General features: G+C 44.4%; 1 protein-coding gene across 3 annotated transcripts in view; it reads left to right on the forward strand.

The window, feature by feature from the left end:
• Window positions 1-16,569, forward strand: part of SYK (spleen associated tyrosine kinase) — a 69,418-nt gene extending 52,849 nt beyond the window's left edge. For all 3 annotated transcript variants that reach the window (XM_054689257.1, XM_054689258.1, XM_037493903.1), the window contains exons 8-14: window positions 3,214-3,292; window positions 4,619-4,796; window positions 7,160-7,369; window positions 8,266-8,455; window positions 10,631-10,771; window positions 11,408-11,520; window positions 14,008-16,569. In XM_054689257.1, the coding sequence (XP_054545232.1) occupies window positions 3,214-3,292; window positions 4,619-4,796; window positions 7,160-7,369; window positions 8,266-8,455; window positions 10,631-10,771; window positions 11,408-11,520; window positions 14,008-14,080 (984 nt within the window). In that variant the 3' untranslated portion in view covers window positions 14,081-16,569. The remainder of the gene's footprint in view (window positions 1-3,213; window positions 3,293-4,618; window positions 4,797-7,159; window positions 7,370-8,265; window positions 8,456-10,630; window positions 10,772-11,407; window positions 11,521-14,007) is intronic.
• The last annotated feature ends 2,145 nt before the right edge of the window (window positions 16,570-18,714 follow it).

The raw sequence follows: 18,714 nt of genomic DNA on the forward strand, positions 1-18,714 counted from the left end.
ATTTGCAGTTAACCCTGGCCAATAAGAGATCAGGGACATGATTTTCTTTTCATTATCATGGAAAGATTGGTTTTAATTTTCTTTTATTTGATTTGCATCACTTCTCTTCCCAGAAGTAAATTAACTTTATTTTTATTGAGTAACATTGGTTTGCAGTGTTGCCTGTATTTTAGAGGATTCTCCCCCCTCAGTTGTCGTTACAACACCACACCCACCATGAAAACACAAACAGTTCACTAGCATAGTCCATTGTGCTCTGTTTTTACCTGAATTTATCACATTTATGGAAAAATCATGTATTACCCTTTTAGAAAATAGAAAGTTAGGGTAGCTAGTGCCATCTAGTGGTGTCTGCAGTTTTAACCTCTGTTCTGAACATTAGCAAACATGGGGAAAAAGGAACCATCAACATTTTATGTACACCTTGTTCTTAGTGTAAAAAAGATCATACCCATGAAGGCAGAGCAAATCATAAATACAAAGTATAAAGAGTAATGGCAAAGGATAATGTGGACCAGCACATTAAATTGTACTAAATTTAAGCAATAATCAAACCTATGGTAATTTATCATTCTCTTAGAGCTCATTTTTTACAATTTGTTCTTCTAAATGGCATAATCATTGAGCATTTTGAGAAAGATGAAGTTTGTGGTTTGTATCTTCACCTTCATCATAGAATACCACTGTCCTTTTAACTGACACAATGGCAGGCTTCCCATTTTTTCTAGAACTTTCTTCTGAGTGACAGTGTAATGCCACCTGTTATCTTCTGAGGGCAGAAGGGGCAGAGCATGGATATGGTTGTTGTGGGGTATGGGTGGGGGCAGAGCTCGGAGGCTCACAATCACAGGTTCTGTGAGGGCTGTGTGGAAATGAAGCCCTGTGACAGCACAGCTGAATTTATGGGGCCTGACCTTCCAAAGGAGACCTCTGATCTGTCCCCTGGTCCATAGCCAGGATAGACGGGGTAAGCCCACCCTGCTGCTCAGTAAACAACACTGTCCACACTTACATTTGCGTGTCTATTGCTGCTAGTTCTTATTCTGGACGCTCTTGTATCCCTTCTAGTTATTTTTATACCCCCACCTCTGAAAATTCTTCCTCATGTGCCAGGTAATGGCAGGTCTCCTGCTTTGGGACCTCTCTATGGGAGTGGAGAGGTGGCAGCCCCAGACCAAGGTCCTAAGTGTGCCAAGGGCTGAAGGTCAAGAGAAGGTTCATGCACTCTGCTTGTTCATGAAGTCTGGTCCTGGCATCTGGAAGTTTTGACTGAATCTTAGAAATTTGCTGGTATGGGGAGAATTGGAGAACTTGAAATGATAGTAAATCTGAGAGTTGATTTTTAATTTGAAAATTGTTTTTCCTCCTGGAGTTCGATTGCAGAAGAAAAGTGAGCAGAACTTGGGATGAAAAACCTTGGTAATGACCTGGTTTCTCCTAGGACAGCCCTCTCCAGACAGCGTAATTATATAAGAGTGAAAAGGGAACTCGCAGCCTGTCCCCATTTTGTGATCTGTAATCATATGTGAAGGTCTCAGAGAAGTCTTTTGGGATTATCCACACCTGTTCCCCCAATAGCATAAGACACGAAAGAGAATACACTGTCCAGTTACATTAGTTTATCCTTCATTCTTCCAGTTTATGAGTTTCATTCCTTCTTTCATGCATCATTTTCTTTACTCACTTTTATTGCTCACCAACAGCGGGCGCTGCAAAGCTCTAGTAGTGGATAGATGACGGTGCCGTGGGCTTTTCTGTTTTCATTCTTTATACGTCATTGCGACGCTGAGGTAGTCTGTGAGGAAATGAATCCAAGGACATCCCATCAGTGCCCCTCATCAGAGGGTCTTTGCCCTGTGAGCCGGGCTCTGTGGTCCTCAGTAGATGTTGTTAGGAAGCCAAGGTTTTGGAGACGAGTGACCGAGCGGCACCTGGGCCTTCTTCATGGTGCTCTGCTTCCCAGGCTGTGGTGTCTACCAGGAGGGCAGACGAGGGCTCTTTGTGTGCTGGAAATGAAGTGACCACATAATCGTGAACTTATTGTCTCTGTTTCTTTCAGTTTCTCCCTGCTCTGGCAGTATCTCATTTTTTTGTGGCCAGTGTTTGGGCTTTGAGAAGTAAATGGAAATAGCGAGTTTCTCTTCAGCTCTCACCAAAAAAAAAAAGAAAAAATTGTTTAAATTACACTTTTTTTCCCATGGACTAACTTTTTAGGAGCAATAAGCTTGTTTTCAGTTGGGGATGAGGGTTGTAGATCAGGAAGACTTGAGAAAGAGACTTAAAAAGGGAAAGTTATAGGACTGTAGGGAGTAGGCGCTTTCCCCATTATTACATGATGCAAGTTGATGTTAATCAAATAATAATTGGGAAAGTGGCCATAAATAATGACCAGCAAAGCTTTGTTTTAATGTGCTTTAGTTTCCTGCTCCAGATATTAGGAAGAATTAATTACCTTCCTTTGGACTGGCAATGTCAGGCTTCCCCACCATACGGGGGCCGTGATGATGACCATGGTGATGGTGATGATAACGATATTGAGCAGTGACACTGCACCCTGGCCTGGTATCAGCTGCCTTCCAATAGGGGACTTGAGCTGCCCGGCCAGTATGCCCTGGGCATCCACCCACATGTTGTTAAGTCTCCCCCTCTATTAAAGATACAGGCAGCACATAGAAATGCATGGAATTTGGGAGTGGATGGAAACACTGGTGGATCTATATCTTCTTTTTCTATTGGGCTATCGGAAAAGTCATGACGTATTTTTTTCTGTGTTTTTCAAGCAAAAATGTGTTATGACTTTTCCAACAACCCAATATAACTCCCATATAGTATAAAATTGGAGAGAAAAAGTTAATGGAGGAATATGGGTCCAAGGGAATAATGGAAACTCTCAGCATCCTTTGGTAGAAGGGAATGATACCGAGGGAGGAATTCCACCTAAACAGTGGGTTCATTCTCTTACACACCCTCCTCCGAGATGCTTGAGGTCCCTTGAGCTGGGGGAGCCTGACCTTTCTGCAGCCCTTACAAGGCCCAAGCAGTTGCCCGAAGAATGAGATAAGCCGTGTTGCTATTTTTCCTGCCCTCTGAATTCTTTCCCTTGTTTTCCTGCATAAAATCACACTATAATTACTTCAAAATTAAAATAATTATGCAGATAATCTCAACATTGTATTAATAATGGAGTGACCTGTGTCTGCTTGTGTGCCTCAGCCCCCATCCCCCGGGAACCGACCGGAGAGCACTTTCAACCCCTACGAGCCAGACCGAGGGCCCTGGGCTGCGGAACGAGGTGAGAGTTTTCAGTCACTGGACACCTGGTGCAGGGATGGTTCCCAGGGGCACTTGGAAATTGCAGCTTGCTCGCCTCTTCTCCCCACTGCCAGCAATTAGAGCACAGTGCGGTTGGCAGTGATACCACTGCTGTGTGGTGGTAGGTAGCAGGCATCGTGGCCTGTGGATGGTGGCGTTGTTGGGTGGGATGCCCTGCAGGCCTCCCTCACGATAAAGGGGCCACACTTAAAATGCTCTTACCCACAGCTGCCTCCGGGCAGTGGAGGCGGCCGATGTCCCCAGCACTACTTTACTATAGTACCGTTATGACTCAAAGCAATTATCTCCCTGAAGGTTGTGTTCCTGGAAGCATCTTTGTGTCCAGTACTAAGTCCCAGCATAGGGTGCAGTGCTAGATTGGCTGGGGAGGTTAAAGGGATGTCTGAGTTGCTAGAATTCTAGGTGTGTGTGAGGACTTGACTTATACCCTGAGAGGCCAAGGAAGCTATGTCCTCAGTGAACCCAGTAACCATTTCTAGACTTGCTCTCAGAGATGTGACCTCGGGGTGACCTTCAAGATTCTTTCGATGGCCCCAGGTTATTTTTTTATTGCCAAACTTGATCTGTTTATTGCTGCAAAAAATCATTCTAAAATTTAGCAACTTAAAACAATAATAAACAGTTAGCTACCTCTGTTTAATCATCTTGTGCGGGCCTGGAATTTGGCCAGGGCTCAGCTGGGTGGGCGGTTGTGGGTAAGGGTCTCTCATAGTCACATGGGCCTGGGCGGGCTGCAGCCGAGGCCACAGTGCAGCTGGAGTAGGCAGTGGAGGCAGCCAGTGCCCTCTGTGTCCCCTAAGTCTAGGGTCTCTCTAAATGCTGTTTTCGTGGACGGACATCCATGTCAGCACAGCCTTGCTGCAAAAGCCAGGTTCCCAGTAAACAAAACAACAGGTCCAGAGCTTTTCCAGGCTCGCCAGAGTATATCAGGGCATCATTTATGAGCTACTCTGTTGGTTAACATCATTTCAAAACTCACTGTGGGAGGTGGCCTAAACACTGCCTCTCCTGGGGAAGAATGTCCGAGAATTTTCAGGTAGAGCTTAAAGCTACTATGGCCTTAGGATTTTCAATGCATAAGAATGGGGGTCAGGCACCACAGGGATGAGGGGTTTTACTGCCCCCATGAGTTGGGAGAGATCTTGCGTTGAGTACTCAGGGCACCATCACTGCTCAAGGTGACCTAGGTTTTAGGAAGGCAAGGTGTGACCACAGGAGGCAGGAGCAGGAAATGAAGAGACTTCAGGAGGATGCAGCTCCACGCTCTTTCTTGACTGCGTTACAGAGGTCCAGAGAGAAGCCTTGCCCATGGACACTGAGGTGTACGAAAGCCCCTATGCAGACCCTGAGGAGATCAGGCCCAAGGAGGTCTACCTGGACCGGAAGCTGCTGACCCTGGAGGATAAGGAGCTGGGCTCTGGTAATTTTGGGACTGTGAAGAAGGGCTACTACCAGATGAAGAAGTAAGTTGCTTTGTATCACACTATGCTTGCTCAGATGTGACTGCTATATATACATGTATTATGTATATTTAGTCCCAGATACCAAATGTTGCCTAGCATGGAAAATTCTTTTTTATTAACACTATAATTTCTGTTCATTTCTGGAACAATATAATGAAATCATCTATTATGGCTATTAAATATATATATAAAATTATCTATTTTAGGTTAGCTCTGGTACATGCACCTTATAGAGAATTAAAAAATAGAAACAAGCAAAAGGTAAGAAATTGAAAATTATAGCTGTACCACTCACATACTACTCTATTACCTAATATTAGTGTATGTATTTTGACATGTTTATATGCACACACACATCTGTATAGTTAATTAAAAAATACAATCATCCACTGATAACAACAGTTTGCACTTTTCTTTGACTTTTTTATTGTCTCATTTCTCTAACCCAGGAAATTCTGATTCCAAATACATCAGTGTAAATATTTGCGTTACCCTATAATTTCAAATAATAATACATATTATACAAATATAGGAATTGCTAAATTATTAATTTCTTAGTACTTCATTTGTTCTTTACATAGAATGTTCAATAAAAATATTGGTTTCTAAAGGTCATTGAAACAAACTTTCTAAATATGCATTATTTACCATGTTACTAATATGAATATTTGAGGTTTAGTTGTTTCATGCAATTTTAATATGAGCAACATTTATAAGAATTTTTTTCCACAGTAGCTAATTTACATAATTTGTGGATTAAGAATATAGACCAAAGTTAAGCACAAAAACTCCTGCTTTTGATACTGCCTCATCTATATATGTGTATACATATATGTACATACACTAAATTGACAGGTATGCTTATTTTAAAATATATGTAAGTATATCACAATCACTTTTATTTTTTTTTTTTTTTTTTTTTTTTTTTTTTTTATAGAGGCATGCTTTATTTATTTGTTTGCTGGTTTGTTTGTTTTGTTTATACATGCACTGGGTACAGTCAGAAGCGCGGGAGGGTGAGAGAATTCACCAGAGCCAGAGCGGGGAGCAGAGCAGGCAGAAGGACCGAAGTACACTGCTGAGGGGAGCAGCGGGCGGCAGGAGAAGTCTGCACACCATGTGGGACCCTCCTCCGGTGGCCGGGGAGCAGCCGGGGATCGAACCGGCGCCGCAGAGGCCGCGGGCAGCTTCGCAACCCAGCGCTCAACCGCTGCGCCACCGGGGAGGCCCTATCACAATCACTTTTAAATGAACATAAATTTTCCTGTCTAAATGCAACATTTTTTTCAACTAGCTTACTATACTTAAATTCCTCATTTAATTAGTTGTGTGAATTAACATGGATTTGACTATAGATATATAATTTCAACTAGAGGATTTGGAGAGATGAGAGGCCCTACAGGTTAATTTGGGGCAGAATGATGTCTTTACAGTATCAAGTCTTCTGCTTGGGTTATTTTTACCATGAGTTTCTCTTAGCAGAGTTGTTTATTTTTGTGTGTAGAGGTTTATACAAGTTCTTTTGTTGGATTCATTTGTAGATACTTAATATTTTCAATGTGTATGTTATCTTTTTAAAATTTTATTTTCTATTCTCTGACATTGCTAATTTTGTCTATTGATCTATACCCAATAACCTTGTTGAATTCTCCTATTATTTTTCTCTTATTGTTTCTACAAGTTTATATATTCTTGACCCAGAAATAAGTCCTCTATAAATAAGGACAGTTTTATTGCATCATGTCTAATTCTCACACTTTTCCATCTTTTCCCTTGTCTTATCGTATGAGCCAGTAACTGCAGTTAAATATTGAATAAAAGTGATGGTAGCCTCATTTCTTGTTCCTTATTTCTGGGGGAAAACTTTAAATTTTCACCATTAAGTATGATGTTAGCTATAGGTTTCTAGTTGCTCTTTCTCGGGTTAAGGAAGTTTCCCTCTATTTTCACTTCTCTGAGAAAATTGTTTTTAATCATGATTTCTCACATACATTAAAGAATACTGATATTCACATACATTGCACCTAATCTGAGGTGGTAAATTGCAAGAAGTTGCAGAAATCTATGTATGTAAGTTTTGCTTAAAGGCTATTTAAATATTCTGCAATTTAGGCTTTTCCATTGATTGGGGCATTATTCAACACAACTCCTATTAATTTTACCTAAGGAGGTGTTGATCTTTGTCTATATAATGAGAGAACATGTTAGAAAGTTTGTGATATGGCCCCTTAAGATGCATTTCCAGTCTGTTACAGGTATTTCCAAAACACCATTTTGTGCAGAGGAATTATTTTTTGTGGGAGATAATTATCTGGAAGTGAACCAGTTTGAAAGTTTCTTACATATTCTGATTTCTTTTACAGAGTCGTAAAAACAGTGGCTGTGAAAATTCTGAAAAATGAGGCCAATGACCCTGCTCTTAAAGACGAGTTACTAGCAGAAGCCAATGTCATGCAGCAGCTGGACAACCCGTACATTGTGCGCATGATTGGGATTTGCGAAGCCGAGTCCTGGATGCTGGTGATGGAGATGGCAGAACTCGGTCCCCTCAATAAATACTTACAGCAGAACAGGTACCTCTAGGTAGCTCAGAAGCTTATGCTGAGTGGCTGGATCCCCGCCTGACCCCCACAGTAGCCTGACTTCTCTAGCAAGCCTTTTCACCTCCCACATCTTCCCAGTGTTCATCTACTCTTGGGACCTGGAAGGAGAAGGGAAGACAGTCATAGACTTTAGGCCAAAAGCTCTTCTATCTCTGAATGCTCTAATCCAACAATTTGGTTCGCATTCTTTCCTTTTGCTCACTCTGTATTGATTAGGCGATAGCAGTCAAGAATATCTTAACAAGCAATCTCTCCTTACGCTCTTTTTAATAATTAAAGAAACACTTTATAAGGGGCAGCAGTGGTGTCTTATATGACTGTCAGAGCTCTATGTTCCCATAATTACTTTTGAAATACCCACTGCTGCTCATTGATCACAACCACTGATGGTGTAGTCACACTGTGCTCACCCTCACCCCTTGTCAAGAGGGGAAAAATCACACTGGGAAAAGTCAAGACAATCGTCACTGTGTAAAGCATCCCATTTGCCACACTGTTTGTACTTGACTTAGACTGGGTCATCAGTCTCTGCAGAAGGAGGTGTTGTCACCTCTCCCCCACACACATGTACCTTTACAGGTGCAAAACTGACAGTCAGTATTGAAAGAAGCGTTTGAACTAAAGCCAGGCTCTGACATCCCCATCTGCTACTCTACTTGCCTTGATAGTCACACCATTTGAACACTAGAAGAATGGTGTTCAGTCTTGAGCAGCTACAGGTTAACAAGGTTACTTGCCACCAGTCATGAATACCATTTAAGAACAGGAAAGGAGTAGATGATGCATTTTCTGTCTGCAAGAGAAGTTGGTTGATTGTTCTGGAATGGACTTCTGTCCAATAACTAATGACACATTGTGACTTTCAGGCATGTCAAGGATAAGAACATCATAGAGCTGGTTCATCAGGTTTCTATGGGAATGAAATACTTGGAGGAGTGCAATTTTGTGCACAGAGATCTGGCTGCAAGGAATGTTTTGCTAGTTACTCAACATTATGCCAAGATCAGTGATTTTGGACTTTCCAAAGCACTTCGTGCTGATGAAAACTACTACAAGGTAGGAGTTATTTAGCCAATATTCACAGCAGCAGGTCATAAAAACTTAAAAAACAATGTATGTTTATTTTATTATGGATGGGTTTCAATAAGCAATTTAACTATTTAAAAATAGCTATGTAAAAATGTTCTTATTAATGCTTTGATTCTATTGTTTATAAAATAGAAATACTCCAACTTATCATGCCCTCAGATTTACTCCAAAAAGTATCTTCCAAACCATGTTCCTTGGAACAGTGGGGAATCAAGGCACTAAATGATGATTTTTAAAAGAAGAAACGCATGAATGGAATTTCTTCATTTAATACTTTGGAAAATATGGTTTGAACAGGTTGATTTTTGTGGAATTTCTTAGAACCTTTCTCTGAACCCTCAAATAAATAAAAAGGCACTAAAAGAAGGGGAAAAAAAAGATAAAGTGTCATTCTCTTACAAAATGAGCCACAGTGTACATAGAATCTGTGCTTACCAACTGGAAAACACTGAAACCGGGACTCAGTAGAAGGGATGCCAAGGATAGATTTCCAAGTGCTCAGGTCTCTGAGAATGTCCAGCACCCTCAGAAATAGATGGTGCATCCTGAAGGTCTACCTAGTGAGTGGCTGGATGGGGCTCACCCCGATTTCCACACTATGGAGAGACTGGAGGAGCGTGCCTACCTAATGGGCCAGCCCCAGGCACTCACCCTGCCTCTGACAGGAGGCCCAGGGCATGGCAGGAAGTAGGGGTGCCAGACCTGAGCTAAGGGTCAGTGTGAGAGACAAGAAAAAGGAGCAAGATTCCCATCAGTCCCTTGTCACAGTATCTATGTATGTATATATCGATCATCATAGTGTGCACAGGGAATAACAGGTTAGAAGCCACCTAAAAGAGACTGAATACTACTGAAAAGCTGGGGGCATGAGTTTTATCCCGAAAACAAAGCAAATTTTAATGGAAATGAATAGAATTAAACAAGAGCAAAGAGAAATGACAGGGATAGACGCAGATGATGTAGACCCCCAGAGGACTGTGCGTGGCGGTGTGGGGTTTGTGACACACTATCGGCACAGACGCCCTTAGATCCAGTAGCACCTCCCGAGGACCCACACATGCCCAGCACACACTGTCAGCAATGCTCATTCTAGCGTGGCAAGCAATAGCAAATATCAGGGAGCTGTTTAATGGCCTCTCAGCAGGAGGCTGGTTAAATCAGTTGCGGTAGATTTATATGAAGCATGCAATTAACTCTTCTAAAAGGGACTTCATTTGCATCTGCTGACATAGAAGTATATGTAGGAAACATGATTAAGTAGAAAAATTCAAAAGTAAAATGCAGAGTGTATGCCCCCCAGCCTTACTCCCCCCACCCCCAAAGGTATATATTACCCATTTAATCCTTTCATAGATTTTTCTGGAAGAATTCAAGAAAAAATCTCATACGTGATTCTCTCTGTGGATGAGGATTTTGAGTTGATGGTGGAGACTCAGTCTTTATCATGTTTAGGATTTGCCAAGGGTTTATGTTTGTATCAGTTCCGAATTCAAAATAACCTTAAAATAGCCGACATAATTATATTGTTCACATGTTGAAATCAAAATCTAAAATTAATGCATAATATGGTAGAGAGGGGGGTGTGAATGGGCCATTTGGAGACACACAGCTCCCAGGCTTGCCAGGACTGGCTTCAAGAAGCTGTGAATGACCAAGAGAAGAGATGAGAGAAAAAGACCAAAAGGTATAAGAAATTGATCTGAATCCAAAAATGTGTGCTTAAATCTTAAAATTTCAGATTTTAAGATTTAATATTTTGTAATGCAGACATGCACACACATGCTGTACATACTGTGGGTCATAATTTCATTCTTTTAAAACTATAAAATACATGTAAGATAAATTTTGCCATATTAACCGTATCAAGATGGAGCATTGGTTGGTACAGTCACATTGTGAACACTGGTCTCCAGCTGCATGAAAGGCAATCTCGTCGTCTGTCCCTGCTGCAGCAGGTGTCAGAATTCCCTTCCTCTTAAAGGCTGAACAATATCCTGTCATGGACACACTCCATTTGGTTTGTCCCCTGTCCATGGACATTTGAGTGGCTTCCACATTTGGGCTGCTGGGAATAGCGCTGCTGGGAATATGTGTGCACATTATTCCATTCTTCATGGACCATCTCTGTTTCTTGGCCCCCAGGCACAGACCCACGGGAAGTGGCCAGTTAAGTGGTACGCACCAGAGTGCATCAACTACTACAAGTTCTCCAGCAAGAGCGACGTCTGGAGCTTCGGAGTGCTCATGTGGGAAGCGTTTTCCTACGGGCAGAAGCCTTACCGAGTGAGCCATTGCTGCTTCATTTCCTAATTATGAGTCATCAGAAGAGACAAATGCAGACTCTTTATAGGACCCTGAGAATCTGAAAACGAGGGCATGCTTTCTGAGTCTTTCGCCACCTTTTGACAATGGGCAGTTAATATAGCATCAGTTGATTCTAAGTTGAATTAGAAATTTGATGCTAAATGAACAGTATGGGTTTTTTTTCAGTGTATCACACATATAAATATGCTTAAAAATGGTATGTATATCAACATCAATTAGAGTTGAACTAGAAATAATGGCTATTTCCAGTGTCAAAGGTGCAAGTATTACTATTTTTAGATTTTTTTAAATCAAGCTATACGCACTAGAAAGTACACAATGCTAGGGTACAGCTTGAGGCATTCTCACAAATGGGACATACCCTGAAACCAGCCCCCAGGAGAAGAAACAGAACAGACCTCAGGCCCCCAGCCTGGCACAAGGGCACCCCTCTCCTGCCTTCTGTGCCACAGACCAGGTGCTCTTTGCATACTACAGTCATACAAGCATGTGCTCCGGGCATGTGCTCCATGCCGTTCCGGGCATGGGCTTATTTATTGTTTTGCTTACTTAACACTGAATTTTGAAAACTCAGGTATATTTTGCATGTTTCAGGGAATGAAAGGAAGTGAAGTTTCCGCCATGCTGGAGAAAGGAGAGAGGATGGGCTGCCCCGCAGGCTGTCCAAGGGAGATGTACGAGCTGATGAACCTGTGCTGGACATATGAGTAAGTAGTGATGTCCCGCCATCTGTCCAGACGCCTAGGCTGGGTAGGCTGACTGGGCACTGAACAGAAGCATAAAGTCTCCTTTTGTGAATCAGATATGGGTGCTGGGGAAAAACAAAAAGCAAGTGTGTTCTCTGTGAGCCCCATGGGAGTGCAAAACTGTGGAGGGCCCACGGCCCAGCAGTGTGTTGCCTCTGGGTGATTTGGAAGCCCTGTGTGAGATAGTTTCTCCGTAGAAGGAAAGGAAACAGTTTTGTGAGGCATGGAAGTATCCAGAATCTGGAGAAGTCAATGAAGGGGATGCAAATGATCCCTGTATATTCTCAAAGACTTGAAGTTTTTCTGTTTTCATTGTTTTCTCCATTATAAAGTCAGCCACCTTCACCAGTGACAGGTTTGTAAATAGAGGATAGATAGATAGATAGATAGATAGATAGATAGATAGATAGATAGATAGATAGATGGATGGATAGTGATAGATAGCTGGTTAGATGGTGACTGATAGATCGATCAGTCAATACGTGATGGGTGGGTAGTAGGTAGATGTTGGATGAATGGATGGATGCATGCATGCATATTTAGACAGAAATATACATATACACTTTTAGATTTATCATGGACATACTCTTAAGTATTAAGCACTGTGAATTAGCACTAATTAACACTTTCCTCCTGGAGGTTATAATTCTGGGCTGGGCTGGGCTGGGCTGGGCTGAGGGGCTGGGTGTTGCTAGGTGAACATGAAACAAATTAACCTCGCATAAACTCATGATTACATATTGTTAAAGATTTACTTATTTATTTCATGATTGCATATTGTGATGGTGATAAAGAGCCAAGCATGGGAACTTTGAATGAGGGAAATTATGGGGGTTATTCCTCTTTTAGGTGGTCCATATTGGTCTCTTTAACACCAGGCGTCCCACCTGAGAACTGTAGCATGGGAACCTGAGGGCAGGGAAAGCAAGGAAGGGGCCTCTGGCCACTAGCAGCAGAGTGGAAAAAGCACCCCCATATTAGGGAAACAGGTAAGGGCAGGTGAGAGGTGGGCAGAAGCCAGCCATGCAGAGGACACTTGGCCACCCTCCTCTGCTGGAGCTCAGCCTTGTCTGGGCTTACTTGAGATAGGCTTTCCCAAGGTAGAAAGAAGAAATTCCCAGGAAACCCACCCAAATGATACTCCTGAGGCAGTGTCCCTTCTTCTTTATGTAGGTTTGCTTGGTGTTTGGCTGCTGAGTGTCTGAAACCCACATGGGCAAGATTCCGTGGAGCTCTGTGCATTTGGATCTGCACATTGGAGCAGAATGCCTTTTTGCAAAGATGATCAGAAGTTGAACTGTAGACCTTTGGGAGCAGTGTGGAGGCAGTCCCTTTGGGCAGACAGTTTTCACACATGCCTCTGTGACCTGGGCTTGGCCATTATTTGGCCTGACTTGTGACCACAGATATGGCCGCTAAGTGAGGGACACTGAGGAGGCCTGTTTCCCCAACCATGATCACAGATGACTGATAATTCAAACCGTTTTATTATGTTTTTTTCTTGCTCTGAGAGCTGCAGGTGAAACTGTTTATTTTGATGCCATTTGGCAAAACAATTCATTTTGGTCCTGTAGAAACCACTCTGCCCTATAATGCTGAGTGATTCTTGGTCCTCATCCACGCTCCCTGCTGTTCCCTGGTTCCTAGACTGAGCCATAGGAAATTCAGCTGTACGTCAAAAAGGATGCATATGGACAGTTCACATGACTTAACCTCAAGTTCCTATTGGTATGCACCTTTATTCCCTTGAAATATAGCCAAAAATCTTACAAAATAAGAAAAATAGCTTCCAACTCAGAATCGATTCTCAGTTGAGAAGCAATTGCTTCCTACTGAAACTGACCCTGTTCACTCCCATGTGAGAGAAAGCAGAGATGTCTGAAAAGGTTAGTTTGAAAATTGTTAAAAATTTTTAACCATTAGCACCTCACCTGCCAACAGTGACAAAAAATAAGGTCTTGCTATGTTAAAATTTATAATTGTCAACACCTGGGTCTTTGTTTCAACCGTGAACAAGCTTTGAGTTTTAATAAGAGACTTTCAGAAAATCCAGCACAATTTCATTGGTGTATGGGAGGGAAATTTAAGGTGTATGGGAGAGAAATTTTTTAACAATAAATATTTTCAGACACATTCAGTTTTGCTAGGTTACAAGGAGAGAGACTATGACCTGGGGTTTAAAGACCCTGACTTCAAGTGCAGAAATTATTTATTTTTAAGGTGAACATGGGTTACCTGGGGGCCTGTTGGTTGCAAATTAGGGTTCTGGATACCTGGAGTGGCCTGATATTGTATTTCACAGATACCTGGTTCACCTGGTGCCAGGGAATTGCAGGCCCTGGAAGAAGCCACCAGAGGGCGCAGCATTCAAACTGGGGCCTCAAAGGCCCCAGCTGCGATCACTGGTTTTCAGGAGCCTGTTAACAGTCACGTCTCCTCTCTTTTCAGTGTGGAGAACAGGCCTGGATTTGTAGCAGTGGAACTTCGGTTACGAAATTACTACTACGATGTGGTTAACTAACTACTCCGTGCCTGTCTGTGGCTGCATTCCAGCAAAGAATCACAGGAAAATGTATTCCAGTGCATGGATTTTGAGTGTCTCCATCTCCCTCGCTTCAAGACAGCAAGCCTCATGGGACAGGCCCATGACTGAACCCCAAAGCCTGCCCTGGAACTCACCCTCCACATAGCAAATGTGTCCCAGAAGAGCTGTGGGAGGAAAAACAGACAACTGGATCCAAGTGTCCACAGATTCACTTGTTTTCTGTCTTTGTGGTTGTGACAGCTGGTTATTTTCAGAATCTTTCCAGATTCCTCTTTTGTCTCATCATCTCTTGTTCTGGGCTGCATTGGACCACAGGGCAAGCATAGAGGCATTGCCAGGACTTGTGTGCCACCCTGCATTTTAAGTGCTGAAAGGATGCAGTTAGCAGTGGGGCTTGTGGACGAAAGGAAAGGGGAGAAAATGGGGCCTGGCTGCCTCCAGAACCTGGCTCTGACTGGCCAAGACGCTGAGTGATGCCACCGAAAAGCTTTCCTGATGATAAAAGTGCTTTGAGACTTAAAAAATAAAGCAAACTGGACCAGCGTAGTTCCTAAGTAAGTTGCCAGTTCAGTGGGTAAAGTCAAGATGGATGGATACTCCTGTTGCTCTGAATGTTCTGAGACAAAAGATTCATGTCTGTGTGAAAAATGGGACCTGTTAGAATGAATTGGTTTGGTTTATTTCCCCTGAGGCCTCTCCCGCACACTCTCAGGAGACTGTACTTGAATGGAGATGAATAAATCAGTCTTTTCACGGGGACCACGCAGGGGAGCAGGAGGCTGTTATCTCAAGTCTGACCAAGCACAGACAGCATTGGGCTGTGATCCACAGCCTGTGCCCTGCACTCCCTCCCCTTGCACAGAGGCTGCTGCCAGAATGCCCTGGTAAGGACAACCTGATGGCCGGGCATCTAAAATGAGTTTCTAAGAAAGTGTGGATTGGTAATAAAGCCATACACTCTGGCCCTTGCCATGAGTAGGCCTTATTGAGTTGACTTTGGGTTGAAGACCAAGACCTGAGAATTCTTTTCTAGTACCCCAGTTTTAGTTAATCCTTGACTGATGTTTAACTATAAAGTCATCTGCCCACTAATGTCAATTTTGTTGTGACCCTTGATAATTAAAGCGTTATTTAGCCTTCTTTCTTAGGTCATTCAAAATCCATAGCTCACCATCTCTTCCTCAGTTGCACAGAATACATTTGAAAGTAAGTGTCCAGCTTACAGAGGTAGGAAGGTTCCACTCCCAAAAGAGGACAGCCAGGCAGAAAGAAAGAAAATTGGCACCTTTGCTTGGCCAGAAGATAGGAGTCACTGGGATATCTTGTGTTTAAAAATTGTTAGAAGCCATGGATGCTTTTTGAAATCGTGCTGTCTGGTAGTTCAATCATTTTGTTCAAAAGAGGATCCCTTGTGTGTTGGTCTGATGTAAAATACAGTGATGATAATGTTGGGAGTCCTTGCCATGAAAGGGATTAATGGTAACCTCTCTATTGGTCAGGCCAAATACAGATTTAAAATCATAAAAGGAAGGGCTGGCGGGGCTGCCTTTTGTAGAGTGGCAATGACCTCGGGGAAGCAAGCCATGTGCTGAGCTCCTGGGTCTTCCTTCTGGCCCAGAGTGTGTCTAGTAAGGGCTCACAGAGCGAGGGAGCGAGCACAGAGTGAGTGTGGAGGCCTCTCTGCTGGGGTTTTCCTGACTCTAGCAGCCTCCTGCCCCTCCCTGGGAGCTGGGGCTGAAAAGCATCTGGGAGGGGATAGGAAGGAGGAAGGCTGACTTCCCCAAGCCCAGCCCTGAGGCAGCCACCCTCTCCCCTGCTGTCCCTCTGCCCTGAATAGAATTCCCACAGTGGCCAGAGGCTGCGTGTGCATGTCTGATCCATCCAGCAACACCTGCAGCTAGGAGTCACTCCCACTTTGCAGGGTCAGAGGAAGGCGCGTAGGAAAAGGTAACTGAATTTAAGAAGTATTTAGAATGTGAAAGCACTAAATGTAGAAGGTTGGGAAAGTCTCAGTGCTTCTTGTGGGGGTTGAAAGTTTGGATTGGATCTTCACACATGTGGTCCAGTGCTTCTGTTGTGTTTTCACCTGGGTCAGGCTCAGTCCACATGCAGTGTCTCTGGTCCTTGTTGAGCAGGGAATATAGGGGCATCACGGGCAGCCAGACTGCCCCACCTGTAGCAGTTAGACTGATGCCGCAAACACCTTGTCCCCAGGGAGACTGATGGTTTCGTAACAGAAAGGTGATCCACACACTAGTTAAAATAATTGCACGCCTGTTTTCCGCTTGACCAACGCCTGGCTGTTACTTGCTGGACAGTGAGGTCAGTTTCACCAGCACCGCATGGACCCCGCTGGTGGAGGTGATTGCTGGGAGGTTCCCCAGGGAGCCCACCTCATCGGTTAAGCGGGGCACAGTACTCTCCATCCATTTCAAGCTCCCTTTGGTCACTAGACTTATTTTTGAACTGTGATTTTTAATAAAAATTTGAAATTAGTCCTCTGGTGATTGTCATGGACATTATTAGAGCACGGTAGGCCATCCTGTCAGAAAAATGGTGTTAAATGGCTCTGTCACATGTGCAATGTGGTTTTTTTTAAAATACTGTCCCAGCCACAGCCTACAAAGGTGGATACCCCAGGTCACTCAGCAAATCTGTGAGCTCCTGCCTCACACAAAGGGAGGGCCCTGGTCCCCCCAGAGAAGGCCTTGTTCCTCCGCCCATGGGGGTGTCTGCCCAGCGAGGGCCTGGCTGCACACTTGTGGAAGTGGGCAGAGAGCCCTCAAATTCCAAAAGGAGCCAATGCAAGGTTGTGAGCGCTCCCTTTCTCAGTGAAGGGAGCTGCAGCGCACTGGTGGGGAGGGGCAGGAAAGATTCCAGAGCCTCGTCTTCTGTTTTAAAGGGGTTTGTATACACATGTGCGTGTGCACATGAAAGCACCCTCATGCATGCACAACCTGCACATACGTACACAGTCTGCTAGAGGCCGCTGCTCCCAGCTAATGGTGGGGGATCTCGCTGGCTGGCCTCACACCCCAGTGGCAGCCATGGGACCAGCTGGGACTCGCACACACTGTGAACAGCCCAGCGGACCTCAGGCTGCTCCGGAAACAGGAGAGCAGGACGTTGGACAGGTAGGCACGGGACACTAGGTCTGTGGCACTGACACCAGTAAGTCACAGAGACGCAGTTTCCCGTGACCGCAATTGCAGATGAGGGCTGCCACCATCCTATGCTGGCACTTACCCAGAAGAGGCAGGCACAGAGACCTGGGCTAGATGGTGGCAAGGTCAGTAGGAGCCAGGTCTCTGCCCCAGGGTGACTGGCCACCTAGGTTGTGCAGGCCACATACATGCACACCACTCACATGCACACATGCAAGTTCTCTGCCAGAGATAGACAGTGCCAGTGCCTTGCACCTTGGGAATACTAGCTTCCATGGGAACCTGGCTGTGGGCTCAGGGTGGGAATCTGTCCTTTTCTGGGGAAAGCAAGGATGATTAAGGGGTTGAAACCTGGTATTTTCTCAGCATGATCGAGCAGAGGAGCAGCGCCTCAAGCCCCCTCCTGCTCTATCTCCTCCCTGACGTCCCTCAGAGGGAAGCCCCAAAAGGACAGAGCTGTGCTATGCAACTGGCAGTTTCCCCAACCAAAATAAGGAAAATAAGGCCGCGCATGCCCTGTGCCCTGTCCAAACTCCGAGGAGCAGGGCAGCAAAGACTTCTGTCACCTTCTCCTAGCTCAGTGTTTCCCTTTCTTCCCCCAGAGCCACTGTTCTGTGCTCGTGCCTGGCCGCAGGACAGGACTGCTCGCCCACTGGGAAGCCCCCCGGAACACGTTAGAGGAGGAGGTGCCCCACTGTGGGAACTGGGTGCTGTGGGGGTGATTCTGGACCTGAAATCAGTACAGAGAGAATTACGGGGGGTCTTACTAACCGAAACCAGCCCAGTCTGCCCCGCTTGCTGGTGGTGGCTGCTCAGCCCCTCTCTCTGGGTGTCTGTCTCTGTCGCCCCCCACCCTCCCTTTCACTGTTCCTTTCTCTGCCTCTCCCTGTACGTCTCTTTCTGTGCATGTCTCTCTCTGTCTCTGTATATGTCTGTCTCTGTGTCTCCGCCTCTGCCTCTCTGTCTTGGGTCTGTGTCTCTCTCTCCCACCAGAATACGTACAACCAATCCCTTTTTCAATGGCGCCAAGCAGTAGCATTTGAGCCAACAGCCAGACCCAGGTCCCATAACTTCATGTTTCACTACAGAGAGCTCTTCTTAAGGTCATTTATTTTAGCAGTTTTTGTAGTTTTACAAAATCAACCTGGAGGAAGAAAGAACACTTTTCCAGAGCCTCTGCCACTGGAATTCAGTCAGCACCCCCCAGAACACCCAGCTTCCCGGCTCATCTGAACACAGTCCCATGGCCCTGCGACTGGTCACTGCCCCCTCAAGGGACATTGTCGGACCAAATGATCCTCCCAGCCATGTGCCACTGTGCTGGGGGCATTTCCAGGAATATTGTTTGGGTTCAGCTTCTTTTACCAAAGTCGTGAATCATAAGACTTACAGCCTTCACCATCTTTGAGGCTTTTTTCTTTTTTTAAGATTTATTTTTATTTATAC

Source organism: Talpa occidentalis, unplaced genomic scaffold (assembly GCF_014898055.3).
Source record: "Talpa occidentalis isolate TD23 unplaced genomic scaffold, MPIMG_talOcc4v2.1 talOcc4.7, whole genome shotgun sequence".
Taxonomy (NCBI): Eukaryota; Metazoa; Chordata; class Mammalia; order Eulipotyphla; family Talpidae; genus Talpa; species Talpa occidentalis.